At 45.4% G+C, this 22,237-nt stretch overlaps 2 protein-coding genes across 2 annotated transcripts in view; one reads left to right on the top strand and one right to left on the bottom strand.

Moving 5' to 3' along the window:
• The window catches only part of yata (N-terminal kinase-like protein yata), a 28,001-nt gene extending 25,860 nt beyond the window's left edge, over positions 1 to 2,141 (top strand). The window contains exon 19 of the mRNA XM_075867545.1: positions 1,953 to 2,141. Coding sequence (XP_075723660.1) covers positions 1,953 to 2,101 — 149 coding nt within the window. The 3' untranslated portion in view covers positions 2,102 to 2,141. The remainder of the gene's footprint in view (positions 1 to 1,952) is intronic.
• Positions 1,913 to 20,375, bottom strand: Amnionless (amnion associated transmembrane protein). Its single transcript, XM_075867546.1, has 13 exons — positions 20,202 to 20,375; positions 16,188 to 16,351; positions 15,022 to 15,106; positions 13,900 to 14,150; positions 12,807 to 12,941; positions 11,658 to 11,757; positions 10,551 to 10,630; positions 9,730 to 9,886; positions 8,587 to 8,682; positions 7,861 to 7,975; positions 5,976 to 6,111; positions 3,644 to 3,776; positions 1,913 to 2,060 (listed from the first exon to the last, which is right to left on the bottom strand). The coding sequence occupies exons 1-12, from the start codon at positions 20,242 to 20,244 to the stop codon at positions 3,672 to 3,674; spliced, it is 1,467 nt and encodes a 488-aa protein (XP_075723661.1). The 5' UTR covers positions 20,245 to 20,375; the 3' UTR covers positions 1,913 to 2,060; positions 3,644 to 3,671.
• Between the last annotated feature and the right edge of the window lie 1,862 nt (positions 20,376 to 22,237).

The following is a 22,237-nucleotide window of genomic DNA, read 5'->3' as shown; positions in this document are numbered from 1 at the left end:
TAGAGGCAATCCAAAACCGGTCGTCACGTTTCATTCTTTGCAGCTATAATCGAACATCTAGTGTAACTGCCATGAAGGTCAGGCTTAATCTCCCTCCGCTTGTCATGCATAGAAAAATCGCTCGCCTTTGCGCGTTCCAAAAAATATACTATCACAATCAGGTTCTAAAATTGTGCTTAATACAGCCTGCACCTTTCATATCATCCCGCATAGATCACCCCCACAAAGTGCATATTCCTCGAAGTAACACCGTCACCTTTTCCAAATCTTTCCTTCATAACACATGTCGCGACTGGAATCTTCTGTCAGCATCAACCGCCAGTATTACTGAACCTGACGCGTTCCGTCAGGCCTTGACATCTTCCATGTAAATTGAATTTCATGGTGCGCACGCGATAATTCCTCATCGTATTCGTAACTTGTATTTCACACCGCATTCTCTTTTTTTTTATTGAATCTTTTGCATCTTTTTTGCGTTGCCTGGCTTATTACGTGTATGTTTTTCTTTTTGCCCGTTTCGCTTTTTCCCGTCCCGCTTTTGCTCGTTTTCTTATTATTGAATCTTTTGTAGTTTTTGTGCGTTGGCTGAGTTATTACGTGTATGTTTTGCTTTTTGCCCCTCCCCTCTACAATGCTGTAAAGCCCTGAGGGTAAAATAAAGAAAAAAAGAAAGAAAGAGGAAATACAGTTGGCGACGCCACCGCAAAGTCTTTGCACCAGCTCTCCATAATGTCACAGATTTTGACTGCATTCACTGGGGCCTATGTAATCGTTTGCATCAAAGATTACAGACATTGTGTTCCGAGGGATTCACTTTCACAACATAGCAAGTTTCAAAAAATTTTATAGAACCATTGACACCAAAAATATGCAATGAGACTTTAAAAAGATCAGAAATGCTCGATCATAGGAAATTCGGGGATATTGAAGAACACTTCTACAGGCGATACTGTCTTCTTTGAGGCACCTCATATTATTGTAGTAGCAATTATACTGACACTCTCGATGGGTTTTTGCCATCGTCGTCATGTTCCGTATATGACATCCCGCGATGCATGGCTACTTTAAGGAGACAGGAGAAATCGTCAATACGTTGGCCCTAGGGACACCCTGTTATGAATGGTTTTTATATTCGCAAGCTGCCATCTTCTCCTGAATTTCCGCCTTATTTTCAACAGACCCTGCAATTTGATATGTCATGCTGACGTTCAGGAGCTGAAATTTCAGAGCACAAAATTTGAATATGACACTTTGAGCTTCATTTTTCGTGTAGTGCTGAAATTAATGACAATGAAATTCTGAGAGAATAACTTGTGTGCATAAACTGATTTAATGTTTCACTTTGCTACTAAACACTCTTGAGCATGACATGGATTTTTGTGAGCCTTGCTTTAAGCAATATGTACATTTATGTTCCATCTTCGAATAGCTTATCAACTGAATATATCAAACTAACTTTTTGTGTGCACAATATACACATCTTCTTTTGTTTTCTGTTTGTACTGCAATTTGAAAGTATGTAACAATATTGTGAGTAGCAGTATATATATTCATAAAGTGTTTGGATGACTTTCTACATGTACTGCTTGATTTGCACTGGAAAATTCTGTTCACTCATATCTCATCATAACGAAGTTGCATCTTATGCAAAAAGAAGTTTGTTATAACCGAAAATTTGTTATAAAGTATATACCTGACACTTGCAAGACTGTTTTCATTTATTTCGTTATAACCGATATTCCGTTATATCTGGTTCACTATATCGATGTTTGAGTCTACATTCGTTTCGAATCTTTAGCTCTTTTGTTCTACTTACATTGAAAATCATGTAAATGCATGTCGAATGTGCATAGGAGTAAGAAGCTTTGTCAGGCCTCTTTCTTAATGGGAAAGAACGACAGTAAACTTGAACTTGAACCTTTAGGTAAGCTTTGTTTGCTGGTGTCTTACAGTGTTGACGGGCAAGGGTGATTCGAAGAGTGAGGAATCTCGGCAGCAAAGGGAGGCCAGGCGTCAGCAGCGACAGAAGGAACTGCAAGAGCGGAGAGCAGCCCGCCAGGCTGCGGGACCCATGAAACTAGGCGTGAAAAAGGAATTTTAACTACACATGTGAATAAATTGCTGTTTTCAGAACATTTTAACTCGAGTCCCAGCATTATTCTGTATGAGCAGCTGGTAGACCGGCGTGCTAATGGCCTGCTATTCCTTGTTCTTGTTTTCAGGCACTGTTTACATCAAAAGACTCGTCCTACAAGAAGCGTCACTTAAGGCAAGTTTGCACATTCATAGTTCAAGTTGACTTAGAGTGCACTGAAAATGGACACACACAGCTTGTCCATGTTTAGAAGGAGTTTATGAATGCTTATGGAGTACTTTTAGGCTGGCTTATCCAATTAAGAAGAGAACCTTAATTCCTGGAAAATCAAGACCAAATTAGGCATCCCCTCATTTCAGATTAGGAGAATATTTGCAAATTAGCTCCCAACAAAGGATGTTACTCAGATATTCGAATTACTTACAACCAACTTGGAAGGGTATAAGCAGGAGCTAGTTGGCACTAATATTTTCTAATATTTCATTGTTCGATTTAGCTCGAAGAAAGATGGGGACATAAGAAAGTCGTTTTTTCTTAGGCCCCCAAGCCATAGTTGCTACACTGGTTGCCACATTAGTGCCACAGCTGGCTTAGCAGCAGCAGCCAATAGGGCCTATTGGGGCATGGGACATCACCGCAAAATAGATGAATAGTGCGTGAGAGCTTCAGAAAAAAAATAGCGCTCTTTTTCTCCTTGAATTTTTTTTCACGCATTTGTGCTCTTTATCATTCAAACACTTGAGTTATTTTTGTTCAGCCTAGATGAGCATTCAAGAACGAAATGAATTTGTAAAAACAAGTGTTTGGTTTTTGTTTGCACTTTAAGGGGCTTTACAACAAGTTGTTTATAAGATAATCTCTAATTGACACAACTCAACTATATTAGCAGTACACTCCTTTAGTGTACACTCATTAGGTGAACTGATACATTATTTGTTCATCCGAACCATGATAGTACTGGAAATCGTGAAGTTATGCGACGAATACTGTAGACACATCATTAGCAGACTGACTTCTTCCTCTTCCCACAGAACTTGATATTGAGTTGTGAAGATTGAATGCGATTCGACTTCAGTAATCAAGATCTCATCGGGCACAACCACTGATTGCTTTCATCTATAATACTGCACAATATAGAGTGCTTCTTCTCGTACAGGTCATGCAAATAGTTCCTTGCATTGGTAACCAGGGGTGTAGGTGGGGGGGGGGGGGGTTGTGAAGGTTTGATTTTTCACCCCCTACTGAAACTTTTCAGTTTTGCTTGTGTATATTACAAACTCATGCACAAACATAAAGTATGGTCAAACCCCCTTCTCTTCCAAAAAACTTTCTCGCTACTCATCTGGTAGTACCAATAATAAACATCGCAATATAAATCTTCATTTATTGCTCATAGCAGCATCTAGTGAGCATGGGTACATGAGTATCAGCATATATAAATGCTTTTTTTGTTTTGTTTGGGATGCACGTTTTTCCATGATGAGGTTCAGCTGTGCTGTAGCGAGCACAAATTCCATGCTTCAAAAAACAAAGTTCAGATGTCATTACCACCGGTGATGTGTCGTCGTTCTTTGCTTCACTGCGGCTCATCTTGTCTTTTCTCAGTCTTTGTTTCTTCATAAACCGGGTTCGAAAAAGTGCTCGGTTCCTGCTTTTCACTGGGGTCATAATGAGGAAAGCTCTGCAAAGAGAATCGCACTCGTTTGAGACAATGACACTATATTGAACTATAACTACCGGTTATTGATGTTACTGACAGCTACTAGTGTCAGCACTGTTTAAAAGGGCCCTGAAACACTTTTCCAAGCAACCATCGAATGGCTTTTTTAAAGGAGTTCATTGCCTCACGGCTCGACCGATGCAAAAAAAAAAAAAATTCAGAGCCCGCCAAGTAAGAGCAGAGGTACAGAGTATTGTCGTACGCTGCAACTACTTTGTTTATTGGTTTTTTCCGACGACCGCGCTAGAAGCTAAGCAGGAAGGGATGGCACTGGGGAAAGAAGTTACGTCATGCACGCGACATCACCTTAATTGAGCACTTCTTTTTTTTTTTTTTTTTTTTTTGGCTTGAGCACGACCAGCGTTTCCTGCCCAACAATAAAAAGCTGACCAGGTTGAGGTCACCCGTGTCTTTATTTTTTCTATTTTTTTATACCATGGGGCTGAAGCCAACAAGCGACATCACATTATAAATAAAATAGCTTAGTAAAGTTTTCAACCAATCCATCAAATCGGCCAATAGCGGTGAATTTATGTGTATTGGGGATAGGGAGTGATTTCGAGCCGACATTGAGAATTCATTGTAAATCCGAAGTCACGTGCTGCGCTATGATGTTTGGCCTGCGTGTTCTCGAAAGTCTCGAGTACCAATCGGCAGCGTTTTCTCACCGGGCCCGTAGCCAGGGGAAGGGGGAGGAAGGAGCTAGGGGCCTAGGCCTCCCTACCGAAATTTGATGGAGGGGGGTGTATTACCCCGGAATACTCATAAAATTAGGTATTTTTCAAAGTCTGCAACAAGTGCCCCCCCCCCCCCCCCCCTTGAAACAAATTCCTGGCTGTGGGTCTGTTTCTGACCATCCTGAAAAAGTGTTGCAACGCCCCTTTAAATGCAGCAAAGACTTTGTGCAACCTCTCCACTGTAAATTCGGGCTCAGTATGAGTTGCGACATGTTGGTCACACTTGAAGGGGTCTTAAGCCCGAGCAGTGACACCGACGATATTGATTTAGAGAACACCACTTCTGAAACAGTGTTCACTTGACGATCAGAGGTAGATTTTTGACCTTGTTTGTGCATATATGAGCACGCAGTATATATAGCAGAAGATCGATTCACTAGTTTTTTTCATTGTTGGCGTCGCTTTGCAATGTTTCTCTCACTTCGGGCTCAGGCAACATATTGCAATTCATGTTGGGCATTCTGTACGTTCTGTACTTTAAATTCGTTGTGAATGAGGGACCTTTGCAAGTTCAAGAACAAATTAAATAATTTTATTTTTAGGCTTTCTCGTCCAGCGTATGGTTTCTCTAATATGTCTGCCCCTCACCAGCTACATCACTTAACTCTTGACTGCGCCTAAATCTGCTTCATAGTGTTGCCATGGCTCGATCTAGTGTGCTGTGCACCACATCAGTAAGACTATTGTTGCTGTGTAGGGAAGGGAAGGTTATTATTTTCTATCCTGGCATGCCTTCAGTTTATGCAAAAGCACAGTTGCTCTTTGTGCCCTGAAGAGGGCAGTGCGTAGCTAAAGTGGCGTGTTAACTTAAACCGAGTTAGAAGAGCGAGCGTTTATAATGTGCTTTTTCTATTATCTGGGGTTAATGTCAGCATAGAGGTGCCCACACACTCAATGGAAGACCTGTGCACGCCCATGAATGTCAGTCAACCAACGAGACAATCGAAAACGATAACCAGGTTGAAACGAAAATCTCCCTAAGGACCCATAAACCCCCCAGACGTCGAAATTGAATGATTGTGTTGCAGTTGTGCACAAGTTTCGAAATTTCGAAAATTTTTCGAAATGGTAGCGTAATAGTTGTACTTTTGTGATAAGAAAAATGTGACCCTCGCTCGTTTCGCCCTTTCATTCGCTACATTCCGTTCAGTGTCTCGTCTCTTCTCTTGGTGGAGTGTTCCTGCTCGTAGTGCGAGGAGAATGAGTTATGAGGGCACACCTGCATACATGACTGCGCAGCGCTGCCACGTATGACACTGGGACTTGATGCGCGGGTGTTTACTTGAAACATCGAAAGACACCGGAGGTGTTTTAGGAGCCCTTCAATTTGGAAGGATGAAGCGATTCGCTGCATTACCGTAACAAAGAACAGTCTTGCGACAACTTGAGACATACTGACGTACGTAGCGCAGTAGTCCATTACCTCAAAGGGTCCCGCCAACGGGTTCTCGAAGCTGGGCTCGTCCCCGGATGGTACCAGGGCGTCGTGGGGTGTGGTGCCCAGTTCCAGCTCAATGCGTCCGTCATCGAAACGGGCCATCGGCAGCAACGGTCGCCCCCTGTAAGAACGTGCTTGTATGCTGAGGCGTAAATGCCTTTTATGCCAGTGAAAAAGGGGCGGGGGGGGGGGGGCAGAAGCATACGGAAGTTTATTTTTATTATTCAATATTATAATTTCAGCTACGGGCAGTTTAACGGGTCCGCGACGCAACAGAGAGACTTGGTCTTTCTGCTCCGACGTGGGAGCAGCCCGCACCCTTGGTAACGTGGTAAATTCGCAACGTGCTAAAGCACGTTCCGAAGAACCTCCATCCATCCATAATCTTAGTGTGAAAGTTTCTTGCAGCGGTATCAATAACGTGGACGCTCCAGGCTCATTTTCGTCGTCGCCGTGATGTTCCGAGAATACGCAAGTATGCATTGCCATAGCTGTCGCACAGAAAAGTAACATTGAAGAAAATTTGTCCGTGGCACGCGACCGAGGAGTTCAACCACCGACCCTTGGCAGTGCGACACGGTGCCTCACGAAATTCACCCGCGTGTGTATGCATGCTCGGATGTGCAAACGGCGAGCTATGTATATTTCGTACTCCCTTTCGTGCGGCGCCTCTTATAATCATATGGGCGTTTTGGGACGTTAAACCTCAGCAATCATTATATTATTCCCTTTTGTACGTTCATTTCTTATGCATACTCGTTATATGCGCGTGAAGTATTTGCTAAAATAAGGTCTGCACCAAACGACGAGTATTAAAGGGCAGATTGGGAGAAAAAGGCGAGGTCATAGAGGACAGCTTCTCGTAGGGAAGCGGATAATTCAAAATGAACTAACATCAACGTGCCGCGTGGTTCACCTGTAAAGCTTGCTTCTCCGCGTGCTTTGGTGTCACGAGGAGAAACATCTTTGACGTCTTCTGGCGGCTGGTTTTCATTTCCTCTTGTAGCGATCGATGCAGCGAGTGATTTGGAATTGATTTCACCAATGGCAGTGATGTACTTGCTATTCCTGGCGTATATCCGCGCATCAGTCGCGAATGAAGCATATCCCGTATGGCGTACGCGACACACGTAACACGTGATTCCGTTTGCTAAGCAGCACGCGCAGCATTTCGGGCACCGATAAGTTGCGCAGATCTGTTTAGCGTCTTTTGTGAAAATCGCGCACTGAGAGCTTGAAACACTTCCCCTAGGCAATAAATCACGTAACCGCGATGCTCTGCCTTCAAACGGTACGTCGTTAAAAAGTAATTTTTTTCCTTGCGCGCTAAACCACGGCAATACGCTCTAATCTTAAAGTTTTAAAGGTAAACATATTTGACAAAGATCTGTCTGGCTGGGTAAAAATACCAATAAAACAAGCTCTCCAGCCACTTTTAGTCTGTAGTTTTTAATATTGAAATTAAAAACTGGTTTTACGTTTCCAGACTCATTCGGTCTCTTCTTCTTCATGGAGTGACTGACCGGCCGGCTGCGAAGCTAGCGACTTCTTAGTGGTTCGTCGCCTCTCGGCCGTCGTTCTTCCCGCCGTTCTCGTTGATATACTATATACTATAAATGAATATAAACTATAGACTAAAAGAGGATGGAGAGCTTGTTTGATTCGTATACTCGTCAAGTTACAGTGTTGCTTTTTCTTTCTAGCGAAGCGTAATGCGGCTTCCCGGCAAAGCGAGCTACGTTGCCGGGAAGCCGGTCTAGAACGCTAAACTTGCACAAAACCCTTTGTTCATTTCTGCACTTGCCGAGATTTTTGGTGCGGGCTACTGGCGCGTCAAGCAGGGTAGACAGTTCATACGAATCGAAATCACCTGAACAGAGTCCTGGGATGTCCGAATCCGTAGCGTCGGTAGAACACGTAGACGGCGCCGGCGAGCAGGAGCAGAACGAACAGCACTCCCACCACTATGCCGGCTACAGAGCCTCCTGGAACATGGAGGAACAGTATCTGTTTGTAATACGCGCCGTGTAGACGCTATGCTGTAGTATTATGGGTGGGGGAGTAATAAAATTGTTGAACCTTACAGAATACAAATTGTATTTAAAAAAACGGGGTTCCAATACTGAATAATTTTGAATTTCTGTACCGACATCCATAAGCGTGCGCACGGGGAGGGGAGCAGGGCTCCCCTCCAAATCACCTAACAAAAAGGGGGGGGGGGGGGGGGGAGCAGAGTCTGCCCCGTACAATCACCTAATAGTGGGGTGCCACTACGATAAACCTTCGACACCTCCACCTTCCCATTCTGAATGGGGACCTTGGGAACGCTTGTGGTGGCATCAAATACTTTACTTCGCAGCAACCTAAGAAACAGTCTCAGCTCCGTCCCACAGCCGCTACTGTCTAGCCCTATAAAGAGAGAATTTGCGCAATTGCTCCATCCAATCGCGCGTCTTCGTCTTTGTGGCGTCAAGTACGTCTTGAGTGTTTCAGACAGTCGTAGCAAAACGAAAAATAAGAAGTGGGGCGGGGGGGGGGGGGAGAGGGGTGAGCGGAAGGGATCGCGAATCGCCATTCCGCGTGGACGACACCTCACCTTGCGATGCACCGACTCCGCCAGCCAGCGTGCTGTTCCACTTCTCGCTTCCGCTCAGGCTAGCACTGAGAATGCTGTAGCGCTCGGCATCCTTGCCTACGGAAGAACAGCGCGATAATCGTCATCGATTATCCATAAGAGAAAATTGCACTTAATAGGTTGTAATTATTTGGATCGCCAGCCAAAGTGAAGTTACAGTTTGGACTTCCTGGTAAGAGAAGGGAGAGTACTGATCGGGTATGAAAACACGAAAACTGCTATACGTTTTCATTAAGCAACATACTTCGGAAGATGCCCGTACTTCCGGGTATATCTTGTTTACCTTCCTGCGGAGTGAGTGAAATAACTTTATTGGGTACACAATAGACGCAAGTCAACTCAGCGTCAACCGTACTCTTTCCGTATTCATGTACTCGCACGTGATGTACACAACCTGCTCGCCCTGCCGGCCTGTCTGACAGCTTTTTTTTTTTTCTTTCCTCGCGGATAGGAGGCGGCACGTGTAGGCGTGCGGCCAGAGCAAACACCGCTGACACAGTTAGGACGTGACACTTTTCTCTTCACTTACCTTTCTTTCAAAGCCACTTCAACATACTTCTACCACACTTTTCAAAGAAAAAAGTCACATGGTATTTTACGCATTCGCCCAAGGCGACTCGTAAGTAAAAACGATGTTGTTGGTTTTCTTTTTTTCTCTGGATTCTATTGATCCCAATCCCCATGCGACCATTAGAAAGTCTTCTGTGCCTAACTTAGTTTTGCATAGCCTTTGAGATTGGGGTCATTGAAAGCTTTCTGCACTAATGTAACAGTCTTGGTGGCTTATTGGTGTTACAAGACACAAAATGCGCAGAAGATGAGTACAGAGAAGAAGCATCACAGAGACAAGCACCTCGTGCGGTATATTGTAATGCCTTCAAATCGGCTCACCTTTGATCAAACGACGATGACTGATGATGACGACATGATGACTTCAGCACAAGGCGACGTGTGACGCCATGACGGCGTCAAAGAATGACGTCACCAAATGATTTTTTTTCCACAGCCAGCGCGGCTGATGGTAACTTTTAGTGGTTCATGAGTGTCTAACGCAGGCTTAATAAAGAGCTGGGAGATCTTTCGTAATAGACGAAAAACACTCGCCTGTGATAGTCTCGTAAATGTCATTGGCGAGTCTGTGAGCTTTTCCTGGCTCTATGGGCATCCCGTTGATGGTGGCGCCAAGATCGACGGTGATGACCTGAATAAGTCCGGTGTACGTCCTGTGGACGTAGGCTTGCACGTGTCCTCCGTACTGCGGCTGAAAAAAAGTGTATGCGAGAACGAAGCGACGATGAACAGGCTCTCCACGAGTGACAACGCAAATACTTGCGTAAGCAAGTATTTCCACAGTCGTCATTTATCAAGTATCTCCGTTGTCACTTGTGAAGCAAAAAATAAATGGCTCAAAAGAAAGCGGCAGAAAGCAATAAAAATGGCGTTGAGGAAGACAAAACTGACAGACAAATACGAGAAACAAGTCCGTGCCAAATTTATAGTGAGATAACGTTTCTGCAAAGTGCCGACATCGTTTCAAAGCTCCGACAGAAGACTGACTAAAGCAGAATGACATCATTTGCTAGACAGCTGAAGCTTGAAGGCATGGTAATATAATCAGCACAGACCCGAGGATCTGTTGTGGTGGCGCACAATATATCGTGTGCTTGCCACTGTGCAGTTTGATATCTCGAAATCTATTCTCAATAATATTTTTCCTTTCATTTTCAATTCCCAGAGCAATCGCAAGACCGTGGTAACACCCAACGATTGAACTCGCGGAACAAAGCGAATCAGCACTTTGGACAGGACGAAGTGAGGACGCCAGACAAGGTCGCCACTTCGTCCTGTCCTAATCGCTCTACTTTATTCTCCCTCGCGATGATGCTCTAACCAGCCTAGTCACGGACACTTCTGATTAAACTTACCTTGACGATGCCGTTGAAGAGGAGCTGCATGACATCGTCGAAGACGAAGTTTGGTCCCGGATGTATTAGCAACGCAGAAGCTGCACATGCGCAGTTAGACACTCATACACACACGAATGTACCGTGTCAATATTTATGAAAGGGAACACGGCGAGGCGTGGCGTGCGCGCTCCGGCGGCCGCTGGCAGCGCGTTCAAGCGGTAGCCAGAGCAACCACAGTCTCTTATCGCGTCATCTGGCGGCGAGCAAAACAACCATTCGTTGCTGATATGGAACCAGCGGCGAGAATGCACCCCCCCCCCCCCCTTCAAGGCCATTATGCGAGTTGCATATCAGCAACGAATGGTTGTTTTGCTCGCCGCCAGATGACGCCAAAAGAGAGTGTGGTTGCTCTCGCTCCCGCTTGAACGCGCTGCCAGCGGCCGCCGGAGCGTGCAGGCCACGCGCTCCCGTGTTCCCTTTCATAAAAATTGACACTGTACAATAGCAGAGAAAAATACCGCAGCACACATTTAATCGATTCTTCCACTATTTGATTTTAAATGTGTATCGAAACTTTATATGTAAAGCTTGCTCCAAATCTATTTGTTAAAATTACTGCTACTTCCATCTTTCAGTAAACTTGTGTCTTGTTTAGATTTTCGTGAACATCAGTCAAGCTAACCCTGTAGTCTGCGTATTGCCATTTTTTTTCGTTCTAATTTCGTTCACATCCACAAGTAATACTTATCCTATTCTACCCCGCCCCCTTCTTTGTACGTACACATTTCACGAGGAGAGGCATGAGACAACGGTATGAGGATCGCGCGATCGGCGAGTTCTACGCACAGTACACCCGCCAAAGTGGTGTATGGCGCCCTACTGCCCACCCGAAGGTCATGAGATCAAATCCCGGCTGGAGCGGCCGCATTTTCGATGGAGGCGAAAATGTCTGAGGCCCGTGTCCTTATATTTAGGTCCACATTAACGAACACCGGATGATCGAAACTTCCACTACGCTCTCTCTCGTAATCACGTGGTGGTTTCGGGACGGTAAACGCCAGGTGTTGTTATACTACAGTATACTTTAGGTAAATGTGACAGTTGTAATTAGCAGACACGACGTACCGCAGGTGGGACAGCAGTTTCCTATGGTAACGATGGAGTCCTGGCAGGGCAGATTCTCGGCGCACCGTGGCGCGTGCTGAAGGCAGATTCGTTCCAGAGGCTGCGAGGAATCGGGAACCTTTCATGCACGCTATTAAGGAATGATAAAATTGAACATAAAGTGTGTGTGTGGCAACGTGTTACAGCTTGCCTATCTTTTCTATACGTACGCCGTGGGTGTCCCAGCCAAGTTGTGCCAAGTGTTAAAAAAAAATGCAATATTAGAAGCAGGCAAGTGCATTCAGGTGAGTGTATGCACACCGCGAACCATTTTGTGTCATTAATTATTACTTAATGAGGATTATATACCATAGTTGCTAAATATTGACTCAGGGCAAAAAGGGAGATTTGCACAATGTGGGAGCGCGTCGTCAGGAACACTCCTCGCATTTTTTTTTGCGTTAGAAAGTTTCACGTGTGCCATGTTTTTTCTAAGCCGCGAAGTAAGCCCGCGAAATTATAAAAAAAAGAGAAAAAAAACGTAGCTTAATTGCGCATTCATGCACCATGATCGTACTGCTCTGCCGCGAACTAAAGCAGCTGCGGCCACAACTCGCCCGCCCCGTAAGGGCCGTTCCACGCGCTTCCCGCACAGCCGCAACGCACGTGCCGAGACTCCTACCGCACGGAAGCGGGGGACAAATGAGCCAATTGGCGACGCTCTTTCACCCTCCGCAGAGTCGCCAATTGGCTCATTTGTCCCCCGCTAGCGTGCGGCAGGGGTCCCGGCACGTGCGTTGCGGCTGCGCGGGAAGCGCGTGGAACGGTCCTAAGCCGGGAATGTTGCGGTGGTTTTTTGGCCCGCGCACGATCGCCACGATTTTTGCACCGTCACGTGCGCTAACTAGGTGCCGGATTTTATTAATCTGTGCAGACACTAATGTCCCCCTCACCAACCCCCAAAATTTTCACTTTTACATGAGTATAGCTATGTACTCGCACACAGAAATGCGCACGCACGAACGTGCACAAAGTATGCTTGGATATGCCCTCGCAAAAAATGTTTGGCTCCGTCTTGATAGAGATGCCCTTATTGTACGCTTAGCTTCCTTTCCAATGACAGAACTCTAAATAACGACCCATGGCACAACATTTGAGGCCCTCGCTCACCTCGGGCTGGTCGTTGCCGCATGCGCAACCTTCCGGTTCCCTGCAGTCCGGCGAGCCGCTTGTCACGACGCCGCTGAACATGGCTTTTCCTTCGTCACCGCTCAGCAGCGAGCTCATCTCGGGACCTCCGTAGATCTGCACGTTATCGAATGGTGATAAAAATGTAATTGTATTAGACAATAGTCGCCTTATATATATAGTTCCCGTTCCTTTCCCCTTTGTGAATGGTAGCAGCCACAAGTCGAAGTTGCCCAGCCTACCTGGTCTATCTGCAGTGGAGAAGTCAGTAGGGGGGGGGGGAGGGGCACGTGTCCAAGCCCTCTCTCCGTCTAGGGAGCCTTCTTGTGTGCGACTTCAGGCCTTGGATTCCCCCTGTCTCCCTTATTCTTACTACGCCATTACAGACACTCCGACTATGCGAAAGTTTCTCTGGGTGGGTGGTGTGGGGTGGATGTTCTCAAATTCTTTTATTTCCGAGAAATTACGCGCAGGGGGGCTTCACACCCCATTCGCGTAATACATTTATGGCTGCGTGCCTGTTTATTGCAAACGCTTCCTCCTCGGCCTGAACATCTCTAAGGCAACGAAGTTTCTCCTCAGAGCAGTTGCCGTAGCAGCCGCCACGGTGGTGCCGGTGCTGTGCGAAACGACTGGGGATCCTACAGCTGAAAACTTGTACAACGCGTGGAATGACGTAGTACGTACCTTACTTGTATGTATGTTGTATGCTCGTGCGATGATTGGTGAATGTACGTGGATGTGTGTACACATGCAAAATTGAAAAAGTTCGGTGAAGGGGGGGGGGGGGGGTCTTGAACAACTCTCCCCATTTCTGGCTGCGCCATTGGATCACGCGACACAAGGAAAAACCTAATATTCCCCCTGCTTCGACAGGCAGCCTTGAATTTAAAATTCTGGCCTTTATAAAATGTTCCAACATGAAGTGAGCAGTTCGATTGAATAAATTCACACAAATCCGGAAAGTTTTTCCAGGACTAGTGGTCTCTAAAGATTTTACGCCTACTGTACGTAAGTCATTAATTTCCTGGTCGAGTTGAACCGGCATCGAATAAAGCCATGTCGAGGTCCTCACCCTGTCTCCGATCTGCACCTCGCGCACCTTGGGCGAGAGGCCGTCCATGTCGACGCGGAATCGCTCGTCCTCGAACACCACGAAGTCGCTCGGACAGGGCACCATCTCGGAGTCCGGCACGGCGGGAGGCTTCGGCTCTGTGTCCGGCCGGTTCTCCACGGGTTCGGGCAGCAGCTGCGACGACTGGCGCAGCGCCCAGTGGTCCGGGTTGTACCAGTGCACGCGCTCCTGCGCCGTGAACTGGGCCTCTCCTGCAGAGGGGAAGGGGTGTCATGTTGTGCGGGTGTTGTTCCTGTTTTCGCCCTGTCTCTTTTGCGAAATCCAAAACGTTTGATCATTGAAATTTAAGTCAGGGCACAGAATACGCACATGCTTTTTTTTTACATAAGCAGGATGACAGATTCCCAGTGGCGGAATGATCTACAGGTACGTGACAATTATGCAGTCCAATGAGAAATAATCCAAATATTCAAGTGTCGAACACGCATGGCCACCATTTTTGTGCCAAGAAAGCCCGTCAGGGGCATTGATAGAAATTTTTTTCGGGAAGTAGAAGAGAAGGAGCGTGGGGGGGGGGGGGGGTGATTAACCATACTTTGTGCATGTTCGTACGTGTTAGGGAACATGTGTGCCTGTACATATACTCATGCAATATTGAAACAATTCAACGTGAGGAGTGATTAACCATACTTTGTGCATGTTCGTACGTGTTAGGGAACATGTGCGCCTGTACATATACTCATGCAATATTGAAACAATTCAACGTGAGGAGTGATTAACCATACTTTGTGCATGTTCGTACGTGTTAGGGAACATGTGTGCCTGTACATATACTCATGCAATATTGAAACAATTCAACGTGCGCCGGTTCTATAGACACGAAGGACTAAACGAGAGGTGGCCACTACTATACAAACACGGGACGTACGACGCACGGCGTAAGGAGCTTCGCCCCTAAACGTCAGCGCTTTTGGAAGCAAGCTAACATGAAATTTGCGCGTTAAAAAAGGATACCCGCTGTACAAGAGTACCGTATGAGTCCAGTATGAATTCAGGCCTCGGTGTATGAAACTGATATTCCACTACACTATGCACACATGCCCGCTGCACAGCTGCACTTACCAACGCAGTCTCCGTCCGTCTCAAAGCTTTCGAAGCTGAGAGCAGCGCCTTCGTCAAGCACCAGTTCTCCTGTCTTGGGGAGCACCTGTATTGTACAATGCGATCGAAGGCACAGGTGGAATCTATAGCTGTTTTAAAACATATTTAAAAATTGGCAGATTGCTTAATCACTGGCGTGAGAATAAATCGAGTTAACTGGCACGCAGAAATCATTTAGCTTACACTAGTCGGCATTTATTATCATAGTATCGTGTGGCAGAAACTGTCTAAGCTATCTGGGTGCACGATAAAGAACCCCAGGTGGTCGAAATTTCCGGAGCCCTTCACTACGGCGTCTCTCATAATCATATGGTGGTTTTGGGACGTTAAACCCCACAAATAAATCATCAAACTGTTTAAGCTGAGATATTTTTTTTTTCATTACTTCATGAACGCGGGGTCCAAGCCACGTGGTCTGAAGAAGTGATTCCTTTCGTCTGCGATAATCAAGTCACCTGACACAGCAGGTCCGTATAGCTACGCGTGCGCTGTCGAGCACGAGGGTCACAGATTTTATGCACGCGTGTGGTGGCAATGTTTCCATGGAGATTGGATGGAACACACGTGTACACGGTTATCATATAGCCAGAGATTTATGTTAATCAGAGATTGGTAGAACGTTAAAGGTCGCTAACGGGAGGCTCCCGGTCTAATATGTCTTTACATTGCCGATTGTGTAAATGACACCCAAATTCGATGAATGCGCACTGCTGTAGAGGCACCGGGGGAAAAATTGCATCTGATGATTGAGAACTGGCCTATCGTTGATAGTGGTAGTGCATACGTGAGTGAATTCGTCGGCTAACTTGCAAGAAGAAATCAGATGCCTGAACAGTTGCCTCTCGCTGGAGAACCGCGTGGGTTGGAATGATAAGTATGGCCTTTCGCCTTGCCATGCACATATGATGTTTTGCAGCCACTACCTTCCCGTTCTCACAGGGTTTGTGGGGTCTTGACTTCTCTCTTAATTGTGTCCGTATTTGCATACCTACCGTCTTTTATCGTGCATGCCCACTAACTTGCTAAGTTTTCTGATTGAATTTAGTCCACAGTCCTCCTCTACTTCTGGACGGTAGGAACAGCACATTTTAATGAATCGTCACAATTATTGACGGACGTGTACTGACCAAAGCGCCCAGCTGCACCTCGGATCCGAGGTAGATGGAGAGTCCGTGGGCGTGTCCCAGCGAAGCCCTCTGTCCGGCGCAGGGCGGCTTCCCTGACTGCCAGTTGCGGCCCGTCTCCCACTTGGTGTCTGGCAACCAGCGCTTCACGGCTCCCTCGCCGCATGCTGCGGTGCATTTAGAAATGATTTTTTTTAATAAAAAAAATGTCTCGGGACGGGACAGGGGTTACACACACACACACACATGCGCAGACTTGCAAGTAACTTCGATTTCACACAGTCCACCTATAAGTACGTTTGGCAGAAGCGATCACCGCGCATGCGCTGTCGGTAAGGTACCATCACGAAAATCTCAGCATTTATATAACGTCACTTTAACAACGCTCTTCGATGAATCTCATCTCTGTGTTATGCAAGAACACAGAGACGACTCACTGACACACTCACTTCCCTATATGTAGCATACGCTTCGCAAATTTCCCTTGCTCTATTATCGCGGCTCAACATCTTAACATCATTCATTTTCGGTGTCTTGTTTTTACGTGTCATCCCCTTTGTGTTAATCATGCACCAACTCGCTCAGCAACAAGTTCCTCCAAACGGGAGTTAATCCCCTCTTCCCCTCACCTCGCCCGAAGGAAACTGCCAAACTCCCTTTAAATGAAGTTTATTCATCCATTCATATTCCCCTGACATAAACGCGTCCTTCTTCCCCATAACACGGGGCTGGTGCAATGCGACGCCACAAACAACCCCACTGTACAGAGTATAAGAACACGATCGGCCTAGTCTATTGCGAGGTTGTCTCAGGTATGTCGCCACCTTCGAGGAAAGCTTCACCGTTGTAGTACTGAAGTTATAATTACAGTTCTGGCTCCCGGACGTGGCGGATGCATTTCCGATGAAGGCGAGATGGTAGAGGCCCGTGACTGTGTGGTGTCAGAGCACGTTAAAGATCACCACATGGTCATAATTTGCGGAGCCCTGATTTACGCCGTCTAGATAATCATATCTTGGATTTGGGACGTAAAAGCATTATTATTATTATTATTATTATTATTATTATTATTATTATTATTATTATTATTATTATTATTATTATTATTATTATTATTATTATTATTAGTTTTGTAGTGTAGGGATTAGGTAGTTTGTAAGTTTAGAACGATACAATTGCTGAAGTATGCGAAAATAAAATTTATAGACATCAAAGTGTGCCAAATATATGCATGTTGCGCCAGCAGTCATAACTGCAGCGCAACGCGGTAAGTGCGATTCAAACGTGAGTTCACAGGTACACGTAGTGGGGACGTTAACCTGTGCAACTCATCGTCGCCATCACCACATCTCCAGGCTGAGGTGTGTCCGCCTCGGTGGAACAAAGGTCAGGAAGCTCGGCTGCTGGCCCGAAGGTCGCGGGTTCGATAAAAGCCATGGCGGCATTTCTACAAAGGTATTTCTCCTTTGTAGGTCCGTGTACTGTGCTATGTCAGTGCACGATAGAGAACACTATGTGGTCAAATTTTCCGGAGTCCTCCACTCCAGCGTGTCTCATAATCATATCGTAGTTTTGGGTTTACTATTATTATCTAATCATATCGTGGTTTTATGTTTAATATTATTATCTAGGCTATGGCGCGCTATCATAGAAACACCGATAAGGTTGATACTCAGCAGCTCTAGGAGCACAGTACTCGGCAGCTTTTTACAATTGGCCATACACAAAAAGTTATCGCTTGTTTCCAATCATTTTACTTTAATACACAGTTACATATATAAAGGAGTGGCGCTTAAAGTTTTATGCAAAAATTTTAATTTTAAAGAGAGTTATCACTGTAGCGTAAATACAGGATGCAGAACACTACGTTTTTAGAAAAAAAAAAAGCTTTGACAATTTCAGTTGAATGCTCAAGTAATAGAAGCATTCATTATGTCTGAAATCACCCCTCCTTTTATTTATTTATTTATTTTATAACATACTGCAGACCAGAATTCGGCCCTTGCAGGAAAGGCACTCATAGCACACTCAAAAGGAAATACAATCATCATCATCATCATCATCATCATCATCATCATCATCATCATCAGCCTTACTACGTCCACTGCAGGGCAAAGGCCTTTTCCATGTTCCACCAGTTAACCCGGTCCTGTGCTTGCTGCTGCCAATTTATACCCGCAAACTACTTAATCTCATCTGCCCCCCTAACCTTCTGTCTCCCCCTAACCCGCTTGCCTTCTCTGGAAATCCAGTTAGTTACCCCTAATGACCAGCGGTTATCCTGTCTACGCGCTACATGCGCGTATAAATACAATACCAAAATACAATACCAAGTGCCAAGTGCCAATACCAATACAATACCAATACCAAGGAAATATAATACCAAAATACAATACCAAGTAACCGATTCAAGAAGAGAGAAGAGGCATTAGAAGGAGAAAAAAAAAACAACATAGCTATGTACACAGCACACTATGGTTGAAAACACTCTTAAAACAACATACAACAAAAAAATTACAGCATACCAGTATACCAAGCTGAAGGCTCAAGTAATAGAACTATACCATAATAGAAGTATACCATAATAGAAGTATACATTATAGATGAAATTCGCCAGCTTCATAGCTTGTGCCCAATTTTGAAGCGGCGCAATGCCCTATTGGGCGCTCCTTTGATATTTTGCAATGATGTTGGGGATACAGTTCCTTACATCTGGTTCTGTAAGCGCTTTTGCTCCGAAAGGGAGAAGCTAATGAACAATACGAAGGAAAAAAAAAACAGCAGGCCTGCTTGGAACGCGCAGCACATTTAGTCATAGCGAAAGCTGGAAGACCGGCCTTTCTGAGCCTCGTTTAAACACACTATAGGTAACTACTACAAGTGCACTTTCAGAATACCCACTATGCCATAAATCATCATAATTTTTGTGCAGTAGGGAGGCATTCAGTATATGCAATCCATCGTCATTTCTTTTTCAAAGAAGCGTGGTACCCGTTGCACCGTCGCAAGGAATTTTGTGCATTTTTTTATTCTGTGGCTCATGGCAATGAAGAATTATGCCTGAAGCTTTCGTAATGGGTTGGATCATTAAACGACCCGCTCGTTACGCGATTCGCATTGTGTGACGCCTGGCTGTTCCTTTGCTGTTCTAAGCCGCTTCATTACTCATACCAACGTAATTCCTTTCCTGCCATCAAGCATGCCTAAGCCCAATTTGCAATGGAGCTTCAAGCACCGGAGTGGTTCCGTGGTATAGAGTACTGGACTGGCGCGATGGGGACCCGGGTTCGAGTTTGCTGCGATAGTGGTTACAGACACCGGCGGCGGCGGCGGACAAGCACGGCGCACGTGACCTTTGTCGTGATCTCATCGCTGTAAAAACTGTTTCTTTACGAACGCTGAGAAGACATTGAGTTTACGGAAGGTGTGTGGGTGGATGATTCGCCAAGAAGTGGCTTTGTTTTGTCTTCTTTCTTTATTTTACGTTTTTGGCTAAAGAGAGGTTTCAGTGATGTATGGTGAGACACATACTGCATTTCGACAAAGTCATTCAGGTCTACCAGGCTAACCGCGCCTGAGGCAACATCACCACCAACAGTAGCTATTACTGGAAAAGTCCCGGAGGACACCCGAGTTTCGCCGTCAAGAGCAAAACGTGACAGCGTAATCGGACCCCTTGAACATCGCATCACTAACGCGACTGCCTGCAGTCGTCGGTTCTCGGTGTATGCCTCGACCGTGCGCAAAAGTAACGAACGTCTGTGCACGTAACACTGTTCGTTTCAAACTATCCAAGAATGACTACTGAAAGGACAGTTAGGTGCCGAATTTCAATTTTATAGTTATTGATACCACGTTTTAAAATGAAAATTTCGGCTTTTTCATCTATAGCTTTTGTTGTTGGCTGTCTTAAACGTTTACTTCGTAGCACGCGGCTACACGCCGTTGCAACGGAAAAACGAGTGTTAAAGTCCTCTCCGCAGCAAAAAGTGAAGAAAATGTCCCATCGCCTCTTACCTGACAGGGAAACCAGGGCGAGGCAAATGAGTACAGGCAGCATGGCAGTGAAGTAGCCGATGACGCTGACACTGGTTTGCGACAGGTCCCGCTCTCCGATGTGATCTTTGTGAGCGTATATACGAGAGTCAGAACAGCGCGGCACGATATAACCCTGACGGCGCAGACACCAGGACCCAGCGCGGCGCACCTCCCCCGAAAGGGGGATTGAGTGTTGCTCGCGAGGCAATCGGACGCCCACCGCCGCGTCGCGAAGGCCTCCTCGCTCGCCGGTGGCCACAGAACGCTTGAAATCGGACTTGACAGTGTACGCTCTGTTTCAGTTTATTCATTCGTTCAAGATACGAAATTCGTGGAATGTAGTATGCAGACGAGGGTCCCAAAGTCAAGCGACTGCAGTGGGACCCTCGGTTAACAATAACAATAAAATTATTAATTATAACAGCACGTAAAAATACGCAACACAAGTGAAAAGTAAACAGTGAACTTACGTAACATTTATTTTATTTTTATTATTTTATTTATTTATTCAATACTGCCAGCCACCCTTTGGCAGCCAGGGCAGGAGTGGTACAGTGCAGAGTTTGAACACAAAGTTTACACGCGACCAGTAACACGGTCCGCGGTACACAGGGAAGCAATAATGCAGTAAGCTTACAGATTGTCACGACACACAAGCGCACGCAATCAGTAACACGGCCCACGATTCGCAAAGCAGCAGTAATTCTCGTTACAAATAGCTACATGAATATACAATAAAACCGGCAACGCTAGTCTAATGCAAAACACACAAAGTATACTACAATTAAAATAACATCAAGTAAACAAAAAAGGCAGTCAGAATACAAAAAAGGCAGTCAGAATAACAAAAAAAAAAGGCAGTCAGAATATAACTCTGAGAAAAATAGGAACATGTGTTACACTCTAAGCAAAAAAAAAAAATCTAGTATTCAGGGAGTATTTCTGCCATATAACTACAATTGTCACCTTGAGTTGCGGAGAGCGCAATCGGGTGGGAAGAAAGAGCATATAGGACGGAATAGACGCTCACTTGCAACTGAATTTCTTGCGAGAAAACTCGACACCACGAACGTTTATGCCCCCGCAAGCTCGTTCATAACAGACACTATCAAAAAAATGTTGCCGAACGGCAGCGCGGGCGGCGGCTGGGGCACGAAAAATTTCTGATAAACTGCGAAAACACCACTTCGAAGTTGGGTGCAACAAACGTAACTCCCCGCGTCTGTCTGGAAGCTTTACCGCGACACCAGCGCGTAATCGTCGAAGACGTTGCTCCCAAACAACGCCGATAAGTGGGGCCAAAGAATGCTCTTATCGGTTCAATCGGTGCACAAACAAAATGCCACCACATGCGTGCACGAGTTCCTCGGACAAGCAGCCTGGTCACTGTCGACTACAGCCCTTTATTCCAAGATGTGACGGAAATGATGACCGAGATACTCTCAGGGTACCTTATGCACTGTATTGTATTAGTTCTTCGGAAGTTTCGATTACCGGATATTATTCCTTAACGTGCGCCTAACCCCCGTATTCTAGAACGTCCCTTCACTCAACGCTTCAACTACACTCGAGAAAGCCGATGGGAGCGTCATCTCTAGGCACGGCAAGTCAAGTCAAGTCAAGTTTATTAAATAGCTCAGTTGAGTTACATGGTTAGCGTTATTACAGCAGGAGGTCTTAAAGTTTCAGAGAAACTGACAGGGGGACATCCTATGGCTACATGGATGGGGTAATTACAAAAAAATACAGCAATAGTATACGGACTTGTGAGTAATAATGAATAATCTTGATTAACAATAAAAATACGATCAATACACAACATAATGGTAATACTCACTATTGAAAAATAACAAGAAAATAGTCAAAAGCAAGTGAAGACAAAAAAAACAATATTAATGAACTCTACGTGACAAATGCAACACGTTTCATTATCAGTGTTATCAATTACACAAAGGCAAATTGAAGCAGTAAAATAGCACAGAACTGTGGAGAGCTATTAACAGTTAAGTCACTGC

The sequence above is a fragment of the Rhipicephalus microplus genome, chromosome 6 (genome assembly GCF_043290135.1).
Source record: "Rhipicephalus microplus isolate Deutch F79 chromosome 6, USDA_Rmic, whole genome shotgun sequence".
Taxonomy (NCBI): domain Eukaryota; kingdom Metazoa; phylum Arthropoda; class Arachnida; order Ixodida; family Ixodidae; genus Rhipicephalus; species Rhipicephalus microplus.
Note: the sequence above shows the minus strand (reverse complement) of the source record. Positions and strands in the feature narration are given on the sequence as shown.